Source organism: Balaenoptera physalus (genome assembly GCF_965194825.1).
Source record: "Balaenoptera physalus genome assembly, chromosome: 2".
NCBI lineage: Eukaryota > Metazoa > Chordata > Mammalia > Artiodactyla > Balaenopteridae > Balaenoptera > Balaenoptera physalus.
Genome location: NC_138883.1, coordinates 82208335 through 82234489, shown reverse-complemented (window position 1 = coordinate 82234489; position 26155 = coordinate 82208335). Strand labels below are relative to the sequence as shown.

The following is a 26155-nucleotide window of genomic DNA, read 5'->3' as shown; positions in this document are numbered from 1 at the left end:
AAACACACACACAAAAAGGATACATAAGATTTGAATAATTTAGTAAATAAGGTTAAACTTTATAAATTCAAACCTTCATATTACAGTGAATTGAAGTCTTTCAAAAGGTTACGGATGTTGGAACAAGGAAGGGTCTCAAATCAATAATTGAAGTTCCTACCTCAAGAAACTAGAAAAAGGAGAGCAAAATAAACCCAAAGCAAGATGAAGGAAGAAAATATCAAATAATAGAAATAAATAGAAATAGAAATTGAAAATAGATGGGGGGAAACTCAATGAAACAAAAAGCTGGTCTAAAAAAAAGCAATAAAATTGATAAATCTCTAGTAAGATTGACAAATTAAAAATGAATACACAAATCACCAATTTTAGGAATGAGACGGGATATTGCTAAAGATCCTTGTAGCCTTTAAAACAGTACTTGAGATACTAAAAACAACTTTACACTCAAATTAGACAGCTTAAAAGAAACGGACCAATTCTTTGAAAATCACATTATAATCAAAACTCAACCAAGATAAAATAGATAAACCTAAATAGTTCTATAACCATTAAAGACGCTGATCTTGTAATTTAAAAGCTCTCAAAAAGAGATCACTTGGGAATTCCCTGGCAGTCCAGCGGTTAAGACTCCACACTTTCACTGCCAAGGGCCGGGGTTTGATCCCTGGTCAGGGAACTAAGACTCCACAAGCTGCAGGGCATGGCCAAAAAAGAAAAAAAAAAAAGAGAGAGAGAGAGAGATATCTCTATACTGAGATGGTTTCACTGGAGAATTCTACCAAATATTTTCAGAGGAACTAACATCAATTTTACACAAACTCAGAAAACAGAAGAGGAGGGAATACTACCCAATTCATTTTATGAGGCCACCAATATCTTGATACCAACACCATACAAAGACAGTACCAAAAAAAGAGAAAACTACAGACCAGTATCTCTCATGAACTTAAACACAAAATTTCTCCAAAAATAGTAGCATATCAAACCCAACAATATACAAAAAGATTACACACCATGACCAAGTGGGACTTATTCCAGGAATACAAGGCTGGGTCAACATTAAAAAAAAATCAATCAGTGTAATCTATGATATCCACAAGCTAAAGATGTGATCATATCAATTGACACAGAAAAAACCTTTGACAAATTCCAACACCTATTCATAATAAAAATTATCAGCAACTCAATAAAAATCATCTATAGGGACTTCCCTGGTGGCACAGTGGTTAAGAATCCACCTTCCAATGCAGGGGACATGGGTTCGATCCCTGGTACGAAAAGATCCCACATGCCGCGAAGCAACTAAGCCCGTGTGCCACGACTACCGAGCCAGCGCTCTAGAGCCCACGAGCCACAACTACTGAAGCCCGCGCACCTAGAGCCCACGCTCTGCAATAAGAGAAGCCACCGCAATGAGAAGCCTGCGCACTGCAATGAAGAGTAGCCCCCGCTCGCCGCAACTAGAGAAAGCCTGTGCACAACAACGAAGACCCAACGCAGCCAAAAAACAAAACAAAAAAATCTATAAAAAACTCTATAGCTAACATCATACTCAAGGGTGAAAGACTGAATATGTTTCCGTTAAAATCTGAATGAGGCAAGGATGTCCACTATGACCATTCTTATTCAACACAGAACTTAAAGTTCTAGCCACTGCAATAAGGAAAAAAAAAAGAAATAAAAGGTATACAGATTGAAAAGGAAGAAATAAAGCTGTTCATATTTGTAGATGACATGATTGTCTACATTAAAAAATCCCAGGGAATCTACCACAAACCTCACAGTTCAGCAAGATAACAGGATGCAAGATGAACACACGAAAATTAATTGAATTTCTATACACATACAATGAGCATGCACTAACCAAAATTATAAACACAATACTATCTACAATTGCTCCAAGAAAAATTAAACACTTAGGTATACACTTAACAAAACATATCTTTAGGATCTATACATTGAAAATTATAAAATGCTAATGAAAGAATTCAAAGACCTAAACTGGAGACATACCACATTCATGGACTGGAAGATTCAACACAGTAAATATGTCAATTCTCCCCAAATTGACCAACAGGTTTAATACAATTCTTGTCAAAATCCAGTAAAGATTTTTGTAGACATAGACAAGATCATTCTAAAATTTATATGGAAAGGCACAAACCCTAGAATAGCTGAAATAATATTGAAAAAGAAGAATAAAATGGGAGAAATCACTTTACCCACTATTAGGGCTTACAATACAGCTACAGTAAAACAGTATGTGATACCTATGGTGGGATAGACAGAGCAATGGAACAAAATGGAGAACCTACATAAAAATGCTTAACTGATTTTTTAAGAGTACAAAAGTAATTTAATGAAACGACAACTTTTTCAACAAGTGGTTCTGGAAAAAACTGGACATTTGTAGGCAAAAGAACTGAACCTTGACCTAAGTATCACACCTTATATAAAAATTATTTAAAATGGACCACAGACTTAAATATAAAATGTAAAACTATAAAACTTAAAATAGGATAAATCTTCAGGATGCAGGATTAGGGAAAGCGTTCACGAACTTGACACCTAAAACGTGATCCATGAAAGGAAAAACTGATAAACTGAACTTCATCAAGTTAAAACTCTGCTCTGCAAAATATCCCGTGAAGGTTAAAAAGACAATCTGTAGACTGGGAGAAAATATTTAGAAACCATATATCCTGAAAAGGACTAGTATCTAGAATAAAAAAAAAAAACCTTCAAAACGCAACAGCAAAAAAACTAACACTCTAATAAGAAAACAGGAAAAGGACACAAACAGATATTTCACCAAAGAAGATACAAATAAGCACATAAAAAGATATTCAACCGTAGCCATTAGGGAAATGGATATTAAAACTACAACGAGCTACCACTACACACCTATCAACACGACTAAAATAAAAAATACTGACTACACAAAATGCAGGCAAGAATGCCTAGAAACTGGATTGCTCATACACTGCTAGTGGAAATTTAACATGGTACAGCCACTCAGGAAGAAAGTCTGGCAGTTTCGTATGAAACTCAGCATAAAACTACCATACAACCCAGCAACTGTACTCTTGGTCATCTATCCCAGAGAAAAGTCAGCACCCAGATCTAGGACTTCCAAGTCTCCAGAACTGTAAGAAAATAAATTTCTGCTGTTTAAATCAGCCAGTCTGTTGTGTTTTGTTATAGCAGCCTGAGCAGACTGATACAAGAAGTCTAAATCATACCATCATAGTGTACACCTTAAACTTAAAAAAAAAGAAGCCTAGTACACAGAAGGGTCTCAAACAGCTGTTGATTAATTAAAAGAATAATATCAATCAACCAATCAACTAAAAGCATGCTACATTCAGATTATAATTTAGTAAGGAAATATTTAGAAAACTATTAAGTAAGGTCAGTAATTTGAGATCAAAGATTTTGGGCTTTAGCTATTAGGGAGGCTATTATCCATTATAATAGTTTAATGGCAATGGGAATGTAATGGAAAGGTTGTGAAATATATCACAATCAGGTATAAAAGGGAAAGATGAAGCCAAGATAATCATGATGAACCTGATAGACTAGATCAACCAGTATAAATCAATAACTAAAGAATAAAATGAAGTTAGTTCAAAACAACTGAATAATAAGTATTAAGCTGACATTTTCTAAAAAGAGGAAATAATAGCAACCAGGAAGGTAATATGGGTTACATTCTAAATCTTAATTTTCAGGAAACCGCTCACACACACACAAACACAGGAAACCGCTAACATCCCCCCCCCACACACAGAGCTATTTTTTGCTCTAAAAGAAAGAGAATAGAAATGCAGCAGGCAGGTTTTTTCCCCTTCAAGGAATATCAGTAGCATTAAAGAATGAACTATTTTAAAACTGCTGGGAGAAAGTCACAAAATTCATGGTTGTACAGAAAAGTAATTAATAGTATAATTTATTATCTTTTCAATGGATTGACCCTAAAATGAACAGGTTATTCTAAACTAGATGAATGTTATTATTATTAGCATTTCTTTCAATTATAGTCCTTCACAGCAAAACTGGTTTGCCCAAGGTGCTTCCTCTAACTCATTTTTCCTATTTGTCCATCTGTGAGTTACCTGTGACAATAAAAGGGAAATTGTTCCTGCCATTATTATTTCCTCAGGACTAGCAAGCTGTATGTACACATTCTCTATTCCACATACAACTTGTAGTATACTATCTTTATAGTTATTTAGTTAATGTAAAAGAGGGGACAGCATTTCCCTAAGTTCAATGCATGCTTTTAGTGAACCATGAGCAACTCAGTAAGGCAACATCATGGAAGTGTTGTCTTTGGGAAACAGGCAGATAGATTCAAGGAAGTAAGGGTCAGATTATACGAGTTTATTGTGGTGAAATTAAGGAGATGAAATTGTATCTAGGAATTTTGGGGGAACTACTAAAGGAATATGAGACCCAAGCTTTATAAAGTTCAGTATTGTAAGCAATATAAAAGTTAGAGAGAGGTGAAACTGGGCCTTGAAAAAATATTAGAAACCTTATCTGCAATAATACAGACAAGACCGAAGAGGAGTCGAGATGAAAAGGATGAAACAGAATCAAGAATAAATAAGACCTGATTGAATTAAATGGAGGAATCACTAATACCTAGGTTTATAACTATTTTTTTCTTTCTATCTATCTATCTATCTATCTATCTATCTATCTATCTATCTATCCATCCATCTATCTATCTATCTACGTATTTATTTATGACTGCATTGGGTCTTCGTTGCTCTGCGCGGGCTTTCTCTAGTTGTGGTGAGCGGGGCTAGTCTTTGTTTCGGTGCGCAGGATTCTCATTGCGGTGGCTTCTCTTGTTGTGGAGCACGGGCTCTAAGTGCGCAGGCTTCAGTAGCTGCGGCACACGGGCTTCAGCAGTTGTGGCTCACGGGCTCCAGAGCGGAAGTTCAGTAGTTGTGGCACATGGGCTTAGTTGCTCCATGGCATGTGGGATCTTCCCAGACCAGGGCTCAAACCCATGTCCGCTGCAGTGGCAGGCAATCGGATTCTTAACCACTGTGCTACCACGGAAGCCCTATGACTATTATTGATGCATACTTTGGTATCATTCACCAAATCCATGAAAAGCCCAAGATCTTATACAGTGTAGCATAAGAATTTAAGTAAGAATATAGATTTATCCTACTTTAAGAATATTCAAGGGCTTCCCTGGTGGCGCAGTGGTTAAGAATCTGCCTGCCAATGCAGGGGACACGGGTTCGAGACCTGGTCTGGGAAGATCCCACATGCCGCGGAGCAACTAAGCCCGTGAGCCACAACTACTGAGTCTGCGCGTCTGGCGCCTGTGCTCCGCAACGGGAGAGGCCGTGACAGTGAGAGGCCTGTGCACTGCGATGAAGAGTGGCCCCCACTCGCCGCAACTGGAGAAAGCCCTCGCACAGAAACGAAGACCCAACACAGCCAAAAATAATAAAATATAAATAAATAAATTAATTAAAGAAACGTTTAAAAAAAAAGACTACTGAAGATTTAAAAATCTGAACATATAAACTAAAAATATAAGGCCTTGTTCATAATAGAAATCTTTATTCAAATGTTACCTAGATCTTCTCAGTAAGGCCTTCCTTGGTTATTCTATGTAAAACTTTAACTAACCTCCCCACAAAAAATCCCCTACACTCCTTTTCCCCCAGCACTTAATACAGTCTAATATTATGTCTAGCATAATATTCATTTATTTATTTATTTATGGTAGTATTTCTCTGGCCCTCACCACAATGTATGTTCCCTTAGGAACGGGGATTTCTGTCTTTGTTCATTTACATATCCCCACTGCCTAGAAGAGCAAGTATCTAGCAAATAGTAGATGCTCAATAAATATTTGTTGCATGACAGACTCACCTTTAAATACTAATTGTCCCTTTTAATAATGTGTATTCAACAAAGTTCCTTTAGTGTAAGGTAAGATTAAAACTCAGCAACAGGGGCTTCCCTGGTGGCGAAGCGGTTAAGAATCCGCCTGCCAACGCAGGGGACACGGGTTCAATCCCTGGTCCTGGAAGATCCCACATGCCGCGGAGCAACTAAGCCCATGCGCCACAACTACTGAGCCCACATGCCACAACTACTGAAGCCTGTGCGCCTAGAGCTGGTGCTCCGCAGCAAGAGAAGCCACCGCAATGAGAAGCCCATGCACCACAACAAAGAGTAGCCCCCACTCACCACAACTAGAGAAAGCCCGCGTGCAGCAACGAAGATCCAATGCAGCCAAAAATAAAAAAATAAAAAAATAAAAAAACCAACTCAGCAACATATTGTCCACTAAAATATCAATGAAAGAGTGGTTTAAATGACTGACAAGGAAAATTCAGATTGGATTTAAAAAGAAAATAATAAAAGATACTGAAGCCAGAAGGAATCTAGTGAAATGAGAGGCACAGATAATAGAGTAAGCATGAAACTGTAGAGCAAGGGATGGGAAATAAAATAGAAATGACAGGAAATTGTAAAATTCCTCAAATGGAAAAGTTCTGGTAACAACCAGATCCAGGAAAGTAGCCTGCTGAAATGAAGACCAGAAGGTCAGATCATGCAAAGAAAAGTAGCCAAGAATGATGATGAGGCTCAGATGTGGAAAAGTTGGCATTTAGAAGGAATTGCTAAGATCAGTAGATGAAAATAAAAGCTAAATGATGGTGTTCTGAATGGTACAGAGTATCAGTAAAAAAATGTCTCTATGTGGGTTATAGAGTAACATTCTGTGAGGGGAATAAGGAACAACAAAAATGCTGACACTACCTCTACTCCCACTCCCACTTATTTCCCAACTCTGTGATATTATGGTGAATAGGAGAACCGGTATCTTTTAAGAGACAGAGCTGCTGAGTCCTAAGGGGAATGCCAGTTAATAGAATTGGTTTTTTAGTGGAGGAAGAGTACTGTAGAAGGACTGATGTTTCACAATGGAATAAATCACAGAGGCACAGTGGGAAAGGCTAAGCAGAAAATTCTCGTTCTGTACTTTATAAAGTTCAGTCCAAGGCAGAAAGATATTTCCCTGGTCTTTTGGGGTTTCCCATGGTGGAAAGGAGGATGAGTCTCATTTTTAATAAAGCTACTGCTATGTTATAATCATTTTATTTTCTTCTTTAAAAATACTCGAATTTTGCTTTAGGCTCTAATAACTGTAAAGGAACTCCATTTTAGAAATGTATCTTTTTAAACAATAGAACTATTATCTCATAGGCATTTTAATTTTTATAAACCACTTTTATCCACAACCTAATACTTATTAATCCAAAACAACAATTCCTTAATCTCTTTGGCAACTTCCTAAACTTGATATTTCCTGCTTTTTCCTTTCTTCATTTCAATTATTATACTTATTATAAACTCTAAGTTTATAATGATAGCTGTAAGTTTGCTTTGACATTGAACAGTGCCTTCTTCTACTTTCCACAGAACATCTTAAGTACAGAGGTTGTAAGTCTTACTGTATCTTTCTATGTAGCCCACTCAATTTTTCTCATCTCTTAGCACACGATATGCTTTAAAAAGCACAATAACATTAATTAGTAAATTTACAGTATTTTATTGTCCTACAATAAAAGCTTAAGAATGGCTAATTTAGATCCCCACAGTTATTAAAAACTTTGTTTAGCAGTAAATATTTTAGCAAAAATTTAATATCATTATTGAAAGTTTACTCAGGTACTTACAAAGACTTTAAAAGTGTATTATAGTTCAGTATTTTAGATTTTCCTATCACATACAATTCAACTAAAAATGATCAGATAATTTAACATACATATATGGTAAGCTGATAAAATGTTTGCCTATAGCAATGTCACACCAATAGAGAAGAGCCACTATAGAAAAATGAATGCAAAAGAGAAAGTTTCTATCATGGGGAATCTGAAGCTCTACAGTAAAGATTATCTATACAAATTAACAGTTAAGTTTTAGTTAGCATTTAAAAAAATGTGATCCAAGACAACACTAATTTATATTAAAGAATTAAAGGGAGAAATCAAAGCTATAAAGATTTAGAAGGAAATGGAGGATACAACTCATACATATCAAGAGAAGGGGTTCTGAGAAGCTATCCTTGTCAAAGACCATTCCATACATCCTTAAGTATCTGGGAGAAAGTACTTTCATATCTTGGGCTACAACACCAAAGCCTGGTGTTTTTTGAATTTCTCCTGAATTATCAATAAAGTATGAAAGCCAATTACATAAAGCAGTGCTTTGCAACTTATTCCTCAGGCATACTCAGAAAAATAACAATTATCAGGCAACCAGAAAAGAGAAGGAGCCTAGTGGTTAAGAGGCAAAGAGACTTGGAGGCTCCAGCCACTTTTACCTATTCATGGCACACAGCTTGGGAAGCTCTAATTTAGATTAGCAACTTGGGAAATAAACTCTACCTTTGTAAGTATCACAAAAACAAGCAAGTTATAGGTAAGCATCATAGGAAATAATTTCAGGTCACTCTGAATGACTGACTGAATGAATGAATGAATACTGAGCAAATTATACAAAATGCCACCTTCTTGAAAAAATCCTCATCAGCCTGCTCTTGATCTGTGCTCCCTTTCTTATCAAAAAAAAAAAAAAGAAAAAAAGAGTGAAATATAACCCTCTGGGAAGTGTAACAAGACATTTTTAGTACAAGTACTTGTAAATCTAAGACTTGAAAAATCTTCTACTAAATGCTTCATTCACTCTTCAGAAAAGCCACCTTTCATCTTCACTACTGTTACTAGTATTTTGACTATTATAAGCCCTCTTTAAAATGTTATCTAGTATTTCTTTATTAGCTACACAAGTGGCTATAGGTACCTCATTACTAATTATCTATTCTTTCTTAAAGGACACAAGTTTTTTCCTGAGGTATGAGGGGTAGCTATCTTACCTCATTTCTAGAATTCATCCAAGGTAGAGGACTCTAAGATGTGACCCACAGACAAAATGGGTAGAGAACACAGTTTGTAGCACTATCTTTTACATGATTAACTATTACATAGGAACAATATTAAAATTCAGTTTACTCATCAAGAAGGATATTAAAGAAAACTATCATTAACTTTGTAAACTTATAGATTCAACAGTCACAGTGTACACCTTTTTTATATTACTAGAACCCAGAAAAATGGATTAAAATAAAGCCAATCAATAAAAGTATCTATAGAAATGGACATTAATGACCCCAAAATGCGGTGATAATATAAAAGAATAATACTTCAATTCCGTAATTGCTTCAGAAGTATCTTAGAAGTGTATTATGCAGCAGAAGGGGCCAATTAATCTGCTTCTTTCAATGTCACTGTCCCATTTGTCTTGAGACTTCACAAGACTGCTATTTTCAATTTATGGCCATGCATTGCCTCTGCCTTTGATCATACAATTCCCCATGACCTAAAATGCTTTATTATAACTATTCCCTACAAGAGTTAAGACAATCCTCCAATTGAAAGTAATGTTTCCTTTATGTCTACACTGAGATATATTTATCATTCCTGTTTCACAAATAACAAGCTTCCTCAAGGAGAAATGGTTAAGTGAAACAACCGTTTTGATTCCTAGGTCAGTGCTTCTATCAAAAGAATCTATTTTCTTGTTAGTCTATTATGATTCTACACTTTAGGATTAAGTTAAGGGCTCTTTTTTATGTCCCACATTAGGAAATAAGTTTGTATTATGTCCAAATCCCAGGCTTACTCTCTCTAAGCTTATGTCAAAGCCACACTCTGAGCAACCACCTAAAACATTAATCTGAGCTTATCTCTGACCAGCCTCACTCCTAGTGATACAGATTTGGTTCCTTATTTAATTTTCCTCAAGTAAACTGTCCATGCTCATCAATATAGCCAATAGAGTAGTCCCTTAGTATCCACAGGGGATTGGTTCTAGGACCCGCCCCCCAGCCCCCACTGACACTAAAATCTGCAGATGCTCAAGTCCTTATATAAAATGGCATAGTATGTGCATATAACCCACGCATCTTCCCTCCCATATACTTTAAGTCATCTCTAAATTATTTATAATACCTAATACAAAGTAAATGCTATGTAAATAGTTGGCAGCACAAGGAGAATTCAGGTTTTGCTTTTTGGAACTTTCTGTAATTTCTTTTCCAAATATTTTCCATCTGTGGTTGGTTGAATCCAGAGATGTGAAACCCATGGATACGTAGGGTCCGACTGTGTGTTCTGTTTCACTCTGATTTTTTTTTTTCCTCTTTTTCACGTCTAGGTCATCTTTTCCTTGTTCTTATGCTTTTTCTAGCAAGCTTTTTTTTCTCCCTTTCTCCACCTTTGACTTCTTCCTTCTCTTTTTCCATCTTTACTATTAAAAAATGCCTTAGATTGTCAGTATTTTACTCAGTTTCTAAAATCCCCAACTTCTTCTCCAGCAACACTCCCCAATTATCAACAGCTCAGACAAAAAGCACTACACTCCAGGACAGGTCACCATAGGCTCTCTCTTAGAAGTCTACAAGCCATATTTTAAATAAGTATCAGTATATGCTAGCCACCATGTTATCCAAGGCCAGAACCACATTTAAATATTTAAACTTTTAGAGATGATATGTTAAATTTATCATATATACTTCTGACTTCAAATGGGGTTTCCTAGTCCTAAAACCACATTCTGGTTAATTGAGATACACAGTAGTAAATCCTAAACTCACAAAAAATTAGAGTTAGAAGGTTTTCAAGACAATTTAGGAAAACTCTCCACTTAACTGAGACAGAAACTGGAGCACAGACAAGTTAGGCAACTTTTAAAATTACTGAAATAATTCAATAGTAAAAAATATCCAGAAACCAAGAACCAAAATTAAAAGTAGGTTTATTCAAAATGTTCATGTATGAAAGAATTATTCAACACTTAAAACACATTTTCAATAGAAATAATATTATAGATGCTGAATGAGCTCACAAATTAATCCACAGATATATAGTTAAAGGGAATAACAGTTATTTTCAAGAGTCTTGGAAATTTTGGGCACTTTATTCTCTTTTTGCTTCTAAGTTGTATGCTCTCTGCTTAATGCAGCAATGACATTAACATTACTCAGCTTTTTAGATATGATTATTTTTTGGCTCACGAATGAAATAAAAGAGAAAGAGCTTTCTACACTAATTAAGAGAGAGTAGATGTCTAACATTATCAAAGGTTAGATTCAAAATTTTAAATATATGAATGTAAGAAAACACTTGTCTGGGTGGAAGATAGTAGAGTTAAAACCTAGGATGGCCACCAGGTAGTCATATGATGAGCCTAGATTGATAGGGGATGAAGAGAAACAATCTGAGAACACAAGAGTCTAGGGTAGGGGCCAACAAAATGTTTCTGTAAGGGGCCAGATATTTACAGTCTCTGTTGCAACTACTCAACTCTGCCACTGCAGTGTGAAAGCAGCCAGAGACAAAATGTAAACAGATCAGCTTCGCTATGTTCCAATAAAACTTTACTTATGGACATAGAAATTTGAATTTCATATAATTTTCATGTTCATAAAATTATTACTCTTCGATTTTTTCCAGTCATTTAAAAATGTAAAAACCATTCTTAACTCATGGGCTGTACAAAAACACATGACAGGCCTGGATGTGGCCTGTGGACTATAGTGCCAACCTCCAGTCTAGGGAACAGTGGGGAGAAGGGGAAGATGGTGCACCTGGGTTAATAACTAGGGGGACTATTCATGAATGTTCTTGCATTAAACCTAACAGAAAAGCAGCTCCCCTCTAACACATGCACATTAACGTCAGTCCCAGCTGCAAAGAAACAGGCATATTTTGCTGTCTTTAACTTTAAAAGAGCTACAGAAACAATCATTGATCCTGGACAAAAATAATTTTCATAAGTAACAGTATACTAATCACAATTTTAAGCAGAAAATTCATTCTATAGAATTTTTAAATTATAGCAATAGATGCATTATTCATTACCATTTTGTCCCTGAGTCGCTCTCCACGGATAAAAAAGTCAGCACAGCCATTCTCTTCCTGGTGAGGGACTTTGAAGACAGTGACGCAGCTTAGTCCACTCCCTCCAAGTGGTAACCATCCACCACTTGAGTCATCCCGGGTCATCACCACAGCTCGCACTCGTGCATAACTATTACTAAAATAGATGCAAAGATTAGAAATTAGCTTTTCCATAAACAAAAAACAGCCAAGGTGTCAGTCTTGTTTGAGAAACCAAAGACCACATCAATTAACATGTAGTAACTAAAGTGTTTACTACTTCCATGACAGTCCAGACAGTAACCTAATTGAAAAAGGTCAAAAACCACAGAGTAACTGACTTAAAGGTTAACTTATCTTGAAGACCAATCTCACAATAAAAGACTACAGATCTCTTATTTCAATTCATCATTTGAGTAGTTCAAGCACATGTGATTGCCATGGAACATGTAACAAAGGATCCCAGAGACAAACACGGTCAAACTACAGTCGGCCCTCACAGTTATCTAATATATGTCCACCTCCTACAATATGACCAGGACAAATTACTGCTGTATCTTAGCACATTTAATTGTGACATCTGTATGTTTCTAACATTTTTGAAATATAAGTAAAATGCTGAAACAAACATGCTTATTAGCTCAGACACATTTTTGATTTTTTCTAACACCTGGGAATCTAAATCACAAATATATATAAACATGTTTTATTTTAGTAAGTTATCAAGTAAATTGGTCTTTCATGCCCTCTTTTTGGCAGACTATTCTTAAGAGAGACCATATTCTAGTTCCATTTAGAATCATTTCCCAGTATTAGCCACAACTATTTTTTACATAAAATCTAAGTAATGTTTCATATACTAATGTTCTAGATAACCGACATCTCAGCATTTTAGTTGTAAAACTTTTAATATAATAATTATTAATGAAATCCTTTCTAAAAGTGGTATACCTTGGTGACTTCTTAGAAAATTACACTGAATATAACTTAAACATGTCTTGGTTATTACTACTATCAACTGAGGTTCAATGGAACAATTATGTGCTACTTAGTGTCTCTGCACGTTCTAAGTGTTAGGTTGCCAGTTGTCATTTCTGTTGTCAGAGTGCTTGTCTGAGATCTGCCCCTTGCTTTTTTTCTACTTTACTCTACACATAATAAGGCATACTGATATTAAACATAAAATTCAACAAATTCTGACAAATTACACATCTGTACAACCAACATGATAATCAAGATATAGAACTCCAGAAAATTCCCTGAAGCCTCCCTCCCATCAAATAGGTAACCTAGGTAACACTGCTATCCCCAGTTTCTAATATATACATTAGTTTTGCCTGTTATGGGCTTTCACATAAATGGAATCAAATAGAATCACGACTTGTACCCTTTTTGTCTCACTTCTTTCACTCATTACGCTGTTGTATTAGTACTTCATTCTTTTTTACCACTAAGTAGAGTCCTCTCACTGAATAAATATATCACAATTCATTTATTCTTTCTTATGTTGATGGGCATTTGAAATGTTCCTAGCTGTTGGCTATTATGAATAAAGCTGTTATAAACATTCTTGTATAAGTCTTTTGTAGACGTATGTTTTCATTTCTCTTTAATAATTACCTAGGAATGGAAATGATGAGTCATAGGGTAGTAGGTTTAACTATATAAGAAACTAACAAACTGTTTTCCAAAGTGATTGGACCATTATATAGTCCCATCAACAACGTATGATAGTTTCAGTTACTCCTCATCTGTGCCAACATTTGTTGTTTTCAGTTTTTTAAACTTTACTCATTGTAGTAAGTATGTAAGTGGTAACCCATTGTGATTTTTATATCCATTTTCCATGATGTTGTGCATTTTTTTCATATGCTGATTGGTCACATTTGTATACCTTCTTTTTAAGTCTTTTTTTTCTCTGCCATACCGCGTGGCACACAGGATCTTAGTTCCCCAACCAGGGATCAAACCCATGCTCCCTGCAGTGGAAGTGCAGAGTCTTAACCACCATACCGCCAGGGAAGTCCCAGTCTTTTATTTTTTATTGTGCTGTTTTTTATTATTGATTTTTAGAAGTTCTTCATATAGTCTCGACACAAGTCTTCTGCCAGAGAGCTGTATACTTTTAAAGCTGCACTGTGTTGCTGGTTGAGTAAGGAGTCTAAAGTCAAACTTTATTAAGTTGGATCCTAGCTCAGCAACTTACCTACATGTCCTTGAGAAAGTTACAATACCTACCTTTAATAAACGTAAACAATGCCTGACACATAATAAACACTATATAAGTGTTATTATAAGTTAATTATTACTGCAACAAAGAATTTAAAATTGAAGTAGTTGTCATACTGGTAATTCAAAGCCAGGGAGGAGCTGGGAAAAAATAAAATTTACAAGGTCAAACAAAATTCTCTATTACTAGGGTCAAAATAATTCTTTGTATAGAAGTTCTGAAAGTCTTTAGATTTACAGACGACTATTCTGTCTAAGCTTTTTATTATTCAGTTGTTTAGAGGCTCTGATTCTTGTCTGGGGCCAATTCTTACCAATCTTCAGTTCAGAGAACTGACCAGAGGAGTTATGGGTGCATAAAAACTGGGCTGAGGTAGATATCAAATTGGAATCCTCCTTCCGGGAGGAGCTGGAACAAGTACCTCTACTATAAATAAACATGACATGCATCCCAAGAAGCTGGAGAAGCTTATTACGGTGGAAACCATCTTGGAGGGATAGAAGTAATAGTAAATGAAGGTTATTTGGTTTATTAAGAATTTAAGTCTAAGGATATACCAGAAACATGGCACGTAACTTAGACATATTAGGTTCAAATTAAATATGTGTGACTTGAACTCATGCATGTAAAGCTCAGCACATTTGAAGTTCAGTGAAGTTACGAAGTCATAAGGTAGAACTTCGGTCAAAACCAAAATTCAAGTTCCCCATAATTATTTAAGTGTTTATTTTACTCTAGGATCCTGACTCTTCCTTCTCACCTAATTATGTAGTAAACTAGAAAATTTAAGAATTTTATACTAGATTCTACAAGACTGGGGAGACCCAAGGAGTAAAATAACCCCATTTAGAAGCTCAGTGTATATTTTAACTTCAGAGTGCAGCAGCAGTTATCCTCTTCAGAGCATATGGACTCTTATTTTATCATCTTTGAATATTACTAATTCTCATTTACAATTTGTATAATGCTTCTTAGGCATATTTTGTATTTTAAAAATATAAAACTGTGCTTAAGCAAGAGTATTAGAAAATACACGAAAACCCTAGTAATTTTAAAAGTTATTGTATGATGGTGCAATTAGAATATTTTCCCTTCATTTTTCAGTTTCTCCAAAAATTATTTTATAATTAATATTTATAAATTAAAAGTAATTTTTAAAAAAAGTTATTTAAATAAATTAAAAACTTACATTTTAACTATATCTTGGTTTTACTCAAAATACTGTAGAAATTTTAGAATGTTACTTTTAACAGTACAGGAATATGTTTTAAACCAAAGTATCCCTAACGTAATTCTCCTCACCACTCCAATTTCTTTTTTTCTGTTTTATTAAAGTACCACCTAGAAGAGATGTGTTGCCCTTTTAGGAAAATTGAATAAAATAAAGATTTTCTTACTGGAAGAATAAGGTTGCCTGATTCATTGTTCACCTTAATACAACATAACAGGTTATAAAGCTGGCCAATAATTTATATAAACTGTTTTTTGAATCTCGTGTTTTCAACCATACCAAATATATAACTGTTTCCCTTAACTATTCAAGTCGATCCTTTAAACTTTAAGGTATTCTAGAAGCTTATGTAAATAAATTTGTATTCTCTATACCACAGCCTTCATTAGTTTAGAATTTAACAACTCAGCTTTCAACTTTAAGCTCTAAGACTAGAATACTTAACACAAAAATTTTCAAGTTGTTTAATGTGGGGTTTTTATTTTTTGAAAGACCTTCCTTCTTGCCAAGGTTAAACTTTTCACCTGTGCTTTTAATCTCATAACCTCCTTGCCTTCAAATGTCTTCTTTCCCCAAATAAAAACAGTAACTCTTGTCTAAAAACATGCAACCACTCCCAAAGACATTAGTGGCAGCTCTTATAAACTTTGTTATACTCTGCTTTGTAGCATTATTAAAATCTGTAATTGTAATTCCCTACTTAGATAAAAATGACTTAAGAGCAAGTAACGAAATCATAGTCTCCTACTTAGAATAACAACAAATGTTTTTTCCTGATCATGTGGAATGCCCATTCTAGTAAATGTGGAAAATAAAGAAAAATAGTATTTGTCATCATGGAATTAAAATTTAAGAATTTGTAGGATTTTTTACTCTCTCTGGGTATCATGTTTGCAATCTATTAGTCTCTGAGACAACAGCTATGTATAATGACAATGTACTCTTATTGTCAAAAACTCAGCATTTCATTCTTGATCTTCTTTAAAATAGCTGAAAGGCACTTGTTCCCAGTAATTTATCTAAAAAGTCGAAGAGGATGTGGAGAAAAGGGAACCCCTGTATACTGTTGGTAGGGATGTAAACTGGTGCAGCCACAATGGAAAACAGTATGGAGGTTCCTCATAAAACTAAACATAGAACTACCATATAATCCAGCAATTCCACTCCTGGGTATATACCTGGAAAAAATGAAAACACTTATTCGAAAAGATACGTGCAGCCCAATGTTAACAGCAGCACTATTTACAATAGCCAAAACACAGAAGCAACCCAAGTGTGCCTGTCAACATATGACTGGATTAAGAAGATGTAGTATATATACAGTGTGTGCCTATATATATATAGAAAAAAGAAGAACAGAGAGAAAAGGGAAGAAAAACAAAGGAAAGAAAGGTATTTTAGATGCTACTGAAACTGTGATTAAAGCACAGACTACCTCCTATGAAGAAAATACATATATGGCTAAAAACTTAACATTTGAACACAATTCTGGGGATTCACACTCCCTTCCAAGAGGTTCACAAACCTGAGATTAAGAACATTTAATCCCTAGGGCAAAGTTGCTCTGCAATGGGTTTTTAGGTCCTATAATTTACAGATTTATCAATATGATAATTCCTTACAAATGTGTTATCTGAATGCTGGTTAAGAAGAGTTACATCACATTCTCTTAAGTAGACCACAAAATTATACTTCCAAGTGAATGAAATGTGTTAAGTAATATCCAGAAAATGAAAATGAAACCAAAATAAGAGCAATTCAAGTAGAAAAGAGAGGCAAAAGAGGAGGTCAGAATCAGAGAGTTGAAAATGCTACACTACTTGGCTTTGAAGATGGAAGAAGGGGTCGTGAGACAAGAATACGGGCTTCTAGAAGCCGGAAAAGGCAGGGAAATGAATTCTTCCCTAGATTTTCCAGAAAGAATACAGCTCTACGAATAACTTGATTTTAGCCCATTGAGATCCATTTGGACTTCTGACCTTCAGACTACAATATAATAAATTTGTATTATTTTAAGCCACTGAGTTTGTAGTGATTTGTTACAGTAGCAACAGGAAACAATACAAAAGATGAGGGAAAAACCTTCTTGAGGATATGAAAGCGATCCATATACAGGAGGCAAAGATAACTACTTTCCATTTCTAACTACAACTGCACCAAATCAAAATAGCCCAAAATACCCTCAAAGAACAACAACAAAAAAGAGAAGATACTTAGAATTCCTTAAGGTTTGTTCAGTACAATGAGAATTTATGATATTTTCCCATAGAGGGATATTTACAGTGACAAAACATCCTATGTTCTCTACAGTATATTTTAAGTAAACATTACCATCCAAAATATTAAACATTATTACAGAGACGGGGTATAAAAAAAGGAAGCATTTAATAGAAGTAATTTATGATATAGCACTTCACAGTGTAAGTACTTACTTGCTTTCTAAGCTATAAAGAAGCAGATGATATTTAGAAGATAACCACATTAGGACTATTCACTTATCCAGTAAGCATTTATTTATATGCTTCACACATAAACAAAATTTAAGAGTTATGGTTCTTTCCTATAGAAGCTCATAAGTTAGTGGGCAAAGATATATTAACACAAATTGGGAATACAGGAGAGGAAATGACTAATATTCATATTTGATGTGGATTCTGAATAGCAGTATATCAGGTAGAAAAAGGCAAAGGACATTCCATGCAGGGAGCATGACACAAGTATGTCATGTTTAAGGACGAATATTAAGTTCAAAAGAGGATGGCAGGCATAAGCAGAAGAAGGGTAAGAAATGAAATAATACTTAACTTACTGGACTTTACTGTATCAAGCCTTGCACACCATAAACAAAGTTAGTACTCTAATTTATCACAATAAAGAGACCACAGGGTGACAAAAGCAAAGGAGTAATCTGATTTGTGTTTTAACAGAACTTTACTGCATCAACCCCAATGAGATGGGTTATTTCTTCATTTTACAGATATGGAAATTAAGGAATTAGTTTAATTAGAAAGATAAAGGTCTTGAAATACTGCTTCTGTATTGACAACTTTTTTTTTTGGCTGAGTTGGGTCTTCATTGCTGCGCGAGGGCTTTCTCTAGTTGTGGCGAGTGGGGGCTACTCTTTGTTGCGGTGCGTGGGCTTCTCATTGCGGTGGATTCTCTTGTTGCAGAGCACAGGCTCTAGGCACGCAGGCTTCAGTAGTTGCAGCACGCAGGCTCAGTAGTTGCAGCACACAGGCTTTAGTCATTGTGTCACGTGGGCTCAGTAGTTGTGGCTCGCCGGCTCTAGAGTGCAGGTTCAGTAGTTGTGGCACACGGGCTTAGTTGCTCCACGGCATGTGGGATCTTCCCAGACCGGGGATCAAACCCATGTCCCCTGCATTGGCAGGCAGATTCTTAACCACTGTGCCACCAGGGAAGTCCTTGTACTGGCAACTTTTAAAACTATAACACTTATTATTTTCCATGTAGTAATCATCAATCTAAAGTACCACATGGCAGTTAATAACATTGTGTTTAATAGCAAGTCAGATTTCCTAGATTCCAAAGGCAGTTGAATCATTTAGAAGTTACAATCTTGAGCAAATTAAACTCTCTGTACCCTCATTTTTCTGATTTGTAAAATGGGGATAATAACTGCATCTACTGCAGGGTTTGAGAACTAAATGAGGAAATTATGCGAAGTGCTTAGCAGTGTACCTGGCTCACAGTTAGGTACTCAATAAATGTTACCACTATATTGACTTGATATAATAAACTAACTCTATGATGTTACAATATCTGCATTCTGAAACGGCCTAAATTCGTCTCATTCTGTATTTATGATAGTTTTATATAACAAACTGAGGAGACAGCCCCCCATCAGAACTTTTTACTTTTAGTAGAAATTTTTTTTTTTAAATTAAACCTTTCTTACAACACTTCTTAATTTTTTATTTATTTATTTATTTATTTTTGCTGTGTTGGGTCTTCGTTTCTGTGCGAGGGCTTTCTCTAGTTGTGGCAAGCGGGGGCCTCTCTTCATCGCGGTGCGCGGGCCTCTCACTATCGCGGCCTCTCTTGCTGTGGAGCACACGCTCCAGACGCGCAGGCTCAGTAATTGTGGCTCACGGGCCCAGTTGCTCCGTGGCATGTGGGATCTTCCCAGACCAGGGCTCGAACCCGTGTCCCCTGCATCAGCAGGCAGACTCTCAACCGCTGCGCCGCCAGGGAAGCCCCCTAGTAGAAATTTTTAACCACAGCTAAGTATCAGCATCAGTTATCTAAATATTCCACATACTGCTTACATGATGGAAACATTTACATCTAACCAAGTCATAGGCATCTGGGAAGTCTCCCACAAGAATGAAAACATAAAACTAAAATCTGAAGAATAAAGAGGTATTCACAAAATATTCCTTTAAAATCAACCATTCTAGGTTCTGCTAAACAGTATCATCAACCTGCCAAAGTAGTTTAAAATTCTAACACTTAGTATGTCCCTGCCTTCTGGCATGACTACTGTCCATGTCTTAGTATGTCCCCCAACTCCTTGACTACCAGCACCAATCTTATGAAGTTTTCTAGATCTATGTCAGAAGAGCTGATATAAATAAAAGTATTCACTGTCAGTAAGAGATCAGAATGTAGAAGACAGGGAACCAACATTAATACTAGAGTTCATAATGAGATAAAAACGTTAGAATAAAATATGGTAAGTTTTAGAATAATCTTGTAGTAGAAAAGGCTTAAGATCCAGAGGCCATTAAAAAATAAAAAGATAAATTCAACTATACAAAACACATTCCTGCATAGTAAAAAAACACCATAAAAAAAAAAAAGGTAACAAATTGAGAAAAAATGTACAGCAATATGTATTAGCCTTCTATTGCTGCTATAACAAATTACTGAAAACTTAGTGGCATAAAACAACACAAATTTACACAGTTCTATGAATTGGAAGTCCAAAGGGCTTCACAAGGCTAAAATCAAGGTGCTGGCACTGTTGCATTCCTTTTAGGAGGCCATAGAAGAGAATGGGTTTCCGTGTCTTTTCCAAATCCTACAAGTCATCCACATTCCCTGGTTTGTGGCCTTCTTCCATCTTCAAAGCCAGGAATATTTTTTTCTCTCTGACCCTTCTGCTATAGTCACATCCCTCTCTGACTGCAGTCCCACAGTCAGGAAAGGTTCTCCAGTTTTAAGGATTTGTGTGATTCAATTGGGCCCATCCAGATAATCCAGGATAATCACCCCATATCACAGCTCATAACCTTAATCACCTCTGCAAAGTCCTAACATATTCACAGGTCTGAGGATGAGGGCAAGGACATCTTTGAGGTATGGGGAGGGGTTTGGGGGAGGAGGATCAACAACTGTTCTGTTTTAACAGAAAACAAGCACAGTATTTCCTTAAAAATAACTTCAAAAAAAATAAGAAAAAAAATCAACAACCCAGAATAAAATAGGCAAAGTTCATGAACAAAATTCACAGAAGAAAAATACAGGTGCCATGAAATACATAAATCAAAAACCCCTAACTTTATTCAAAATAAGAGGACTGCAAATTAAAGACCATTATTCATTTATCAGATTGGCAAATACCAAGAAATTAGTTAACACAGAAGTTGGTGAGGAGTACGGAAGTATGACATGTTTGGAAGGTTATTTGGAAATATCTATCAAAACTTAAGATGTACATATTTTGTGACTCAGCAAATGCTACTTCTACCTATTTTCTTCTACATGTATAAAATTATACCTTTATAAGCAAAGTTTAAAGAAAAATGTTGTTTTTAACAGAAAAAAAGGATGAAAGCAACCGAAAGAAGACTCAATAGGAAACTAGTAAAATTATGGAACACCTATTCAATGCAATATTATGTAGCCATGACAAAAATAAGGAAGCTCTTTACATTGTCAAAGTAAGCTGATCTCTAAGTTCTATTAAGTTTTTTTTTAAAGGTACGTATGTATGTTTAGTATGCAACCATTTGCAGCAAAAAACACATTCACACATATGCTTGTATATGAATAGAATCTTTACATAATAAAACTGGTAACTGTTTCTCTAGCAAGGGGAAATGAGACAGAGGTACAAGGGTAATTTTCCTTTCATTAAATAACCTTTTATATTTTTTGAATTTTGTACCATGTGTATGTATTACCCATTCAAAAATACATTTACCGAACTCTTATACATACACACACACTCCCTGAAGGGCTATGATCTCAAAACAGTATTTGTCTAACAGGAGCTAGCACTTGCCATTAACGGTACAATGATGACTATTTTGCAGAATGCAGATTGATTTGAACAGCCTTGTTCCCCTCCCTGATGTCAAAACCTGCTGAAGCCTGCCCTCCCACCAACCTGAGAGAAGCAATACCTCTGCTCTGTTCCCACCTGTTTACAATTTATAGTTCTCTCCAGTCATACACACACACTTGTTCAAACATAAGGACTGGCATCCCAGCTCTCTCCACATACTTCTAAGAACATCCCACAAATCATATCATATGCATGTATTCCTTTGAAAGATGCTGGGCTCATTTTACTACACTTAAAGTAGTTGCTCTGTATAAGGTCACATAGCAAATAAGGTCTTACCTGAAGAAAGCTGGATATTCTCATATTGGATATACAAAAAAGTAGGCATGTCCTAAGAGAGGAGATAAAACTCAGAAGGTGGACACTCAGGAGAAAGGATTCCAGAGTCCTCTCACACCTTAGAACAAGGTTTCAAGAAGGAAAGGTATGCTTGAGGGGTTCCCGGGTGGAAGGAGAAAAATGATTTCTACCCTTTGAAAGCAGACATGTTTAGCAGAGAGGTATTCCTACAGATGCCATGGACAATCTCTAAATTATAACAATTATCTAGTTTTATTTATTACTCTCCAGAAAGTCTTTCCTGATGCCTATCATTGGGCTAGATATCTTTTGTAAATGCTTCCATCATGTAAAGTGTGAGCAGGAGACTCAAATAATTGATATTTGATGGTTAGCTGTGGTTGGTAATTTTTATTTAAAGCAAAAAGGAAACAGTGCTCTCTTTTTCTGATTTAGGTTAGGTACATTATATCCTCATGAGTATTGCTATGTAGTTATATGAGAAGTTCCTTTTTACCAAGTAGGAAGAAGGCACAGTAGTTTATTACTCTAGTTTCTCAGGGTCTTTAGTAAATTTATACTGCCTGATTTTATCTGTGCCACCAGAGATATTAATGAAAAAATTGTAGGTTTATGCCTGAGATGAAGTAATAATCTTTTGATTGTATCAGGGCAATGGCAAGAACATTCAGTGAGAGATCACTGCTCTCTCTGGTCAGGGAACAGACTCAGGGAAATTCAACTGACAGTACTGACGTGGGAATTCTTTCACTGTCAATATAAGATGGCTTTCGCTAATGAAGCCAAAAGAATCCCTTACATTTAATATCCACAACTTCTGAATATGTTGCCAACTCCTTCTATATGGTTCTGTACATGTTACCTTATTTTTAGTAGAGGTGAAGGGCGCTCACTTTTTCAAATGTACCTGCATGCAAGTATTTAGAGTGCAGCTTTGCCCATGCTAAGAATGCATATAACATCTTGGCATTTAACGGCAAGGAACAGAGGAATAACAAGGGTAAGCTGCCAACCCTGCAAATCTAGGATGCCAATTCTTCAGGGGTCAGGCCACAAGCCGAGGATGCTAAAGATATGGAATCAGTGGCAGGGACCCAAATTAATCAGCAAAATAATCTCCTGAGAAAAAGAAAGTATCTCCACATTCAATATTAAAAATCACCAACATCTGAGAGTACGGGTTATGGCTAACACTTGAAGATAAGTCCTATGAGTACCTCCATAAAATAGGCATTTAATAACTATGTGTACAACTGACTCCAGAAATAAAAAATAAAATCCAATGAAGCAGCATGAAGACTTCTCAGCTCTTCTTATAAATACCTACCACGAGTGTTCAGTGGTTCTTACAATACCTATCAAGAGAGAAGTAGACAGCACGAGGTGGCTTGAACACTTAATCAAATGATAAGAGAGTCAAAATTTAGGAGCCTTCAGTGATGGAGGTACATAAATACACAATGTTAATAACACTATCCTATAGCAGGAAGTTTATAGAGTTCCTCTGAAAATGCCACATTAGTCTGGGAATAGAAAGTACAATGGTAAATAGCTAATCCTAACTGTGCAATTGTGGGACCTTTGAACATTTTTTTCCTTCCAAATTCAACATAAATGGATTCAATTTTCACTGAAAATTGAATACCCTACAGCAGTGCTGTCCAATCGAAATACAACGCAAGCCAAATACATAATGTTCAACTTTCCAGTAGTTAGAGTAAAAAAGTAAAGAGGAGGATGGCCATGAAAATGGTAGAAAAAGGAGCTCTAAGAGCCCATCCCACAACACAAATACTAAAAAAAGAACAAAAATTGCCAGGCAACTTTGTCAGAACTCTATAAAACAGTCAAAGGTTTACAGTGATGAAGCAAATGCTAAATCAAAAGGCAACTTTAAAATGGTAGGAAAGCTTTGTGGCACTTTTACTTGCCAGTGGTCTAACCTCACTTCCCAGCCCTGCCTCAGCAGTGGTCTTTTTTTAAAAAATAAATAAATTTATTTATTCATTTATTTTTGGCTGTGTTGGGTCTTCGTCGTTGCACGTGGGCTTTCTCTAGTTGCGGCGAGCAGGGGCTACTCTTCGTTGCAGTGTGTGGGCTTCTCACTGCGGTGGCTTCTCTTGTTGTGGAGCACGGGGTCTAGGCGCACAGGCTTCAGTAGTTGTGGCACGTGGGCTCAGTAGTTGTGGCACACGGGCTTAGCTGCTCTGCAGCATGTGGGATCTTCCCAGACCAGGGCTCAAACCCGTGTCCCCTGCATTGGCAGGCAGATTCTTAACCACTGCACCACCAGGGAAGTTCCATCAGCAATGGTCTTAAAGATGACAGTCTGCATTCTCAGTATGGGATCCTGGTCCCTGGTTCCAGAGAGAGCACAGCAGACCTTAGTCTCAAAGAATCCTGTCTGGAGCTATGTGAAGGACTGACACAAGGCGTTTGCATTCCTCAAACACATCGTAAGACAAATGAACGACCAGCTGCTGCTGGGGGCAAAATATCACAATGAGGCCAACAATAGATGTACCAAAAGCCTGGGAGGTAAAGCTGAGGAGACAGTTTTTCTAGGGAATTAAGAAGCCATATGCATACCCAGGGCAGAACACATGTTCAGAAAAGATCTGGGAAGACCCAAAGTCTTCATCTAGGCTCAGCACAAGCAGGAAGTAATGGGTAAGGCAGAGTTGTAAACGGCTTGGCTAAGCATTAAAGGAGTGCCATGATACAGAAATAATCTGCAAAGAATGGGAGAGTTTTCCTTCCTTCCTCCCTCCCTCTCTCTTTTTTTAAACTCCTGGTGTTTAAGAAAATCTTTGTCAAAACACAAAAGGATCACAGGCAACAGGAACAGAGACTTCAGAGACCACACATGGCAAAGAATAAAGACTTTACAAAAATAGTTTAGAAAAACAACCAAACAACCACAGCCCAAAGCCAGCCACAAAACAAACCCTGAAGAATGGGAAGAATACAAGTTCCAGAGTTATCACATTAAAATATTCAAACTGCTCAATTTTCAACAAAAATTTATGAAATATGAAAAGAAACATGAAAGTATGGCTCATTCACAGATGAAGTTAATGGAAGCTGTCCCTGATGAAGCAGAGATACTGGACTTACTACACAAACACTTTAAGTCAACTGTCTTAAATATACTCAAAGAGGTAAAGGAAACAAGGAAAACAATGTATGAGCAAATAGAAAATATCAATAAAGAAACAGAAATTACAAAAAGGAGCCAATATTACTCAGCCATAAAAAGGAACGAAATTGGGTCATTTGTAGAGATGTGGATGGACCTAGAGACTGTCATACAGAGTGAAGTAAGTCAGAAAGAGAAAAACAAATATTGTATATTAACACATATATGTGGAATCTAGAAAAATGGTACAGATGAACCAGTTTGCAAGGCAGAAATAGACACAGATGTAGAGAACAAACATATGGACACCAAGGGGGGAAAGTGGAGGGTGGTGGGGGTGGGGGTGGTGTGATGAATTGGGAGATCAGGATTGACATGTATACACTGATGTGTATAAAATGGATAACTAATAAGAACCTGCTATATAGAAAATAAAATAAAATAAAATTCAAAAACAAAATAGTAGCCAAATAGAAATTTGGGAGCTGATAAGTACAGTACCTGAAATGAAAACTTCATTAAAAGGTTTCAACAGCAGATTTGAGCAAGCAGAAGAATCAGTGAGCTTAAAGATATGTCAACTGAAATGACCCAATCTGAGGTGCAGAAAGAAAAATGAATGAGAAAAAATAAGCAGAGCCTAAGAAATCTGTGGGATGCTATCAAATGTACCAATGTATGTGTAATGGGGAGGCTCAGGAGAGAAGAGAAAGGGGCAGAAAGAATATCTGAAGTGCCAGAAAACTTTCCAAATTTGATAAAGATATAATAAATCTACACATCGAAGAAGTGAAACTCCAAAATGGATAAACAAAGAGATAGAAACCGGAGTTGTTGAAAGACAAAGAATCTTGAAAGCAGTGAAAGAAAAGCTACTCGTCATATACAAGGGAATCTCAATAAGATTAACAGCCGACTTATAGCAAACAATGGAGGCCAGAGGCAGTGGGATGACATA

At 36.2% G+C, this 26155-nt stretch overlaps 1 protein-coding gene across 2 annotated transcripts in view; it reads right to left on the bottom strand.

Moving 5' to 3' along the window:
• The window catches only part of SPRED1 (sprouty related EVH1 domain containing 1), a 117527-nt gene that overhangs the window by 56820 nt on the left and 34552 nt on the right, over positions 1-26155 (bottom strand). The window contains exon 2 of one of the 2 annotated variants that reach the window (XM_082443280.1): positions 11970-12144. In XM_082443280.1, the coding sequence (XP_082299406.1) occupies positions 11970-12144 (175 nt within the window). Of the gene's footprint in view, positions 1-11969; positions 19315-26155 lie in introns of those variants that run through there. The other variant, XM_082443279.1, reaches the window with a different exon arrangement.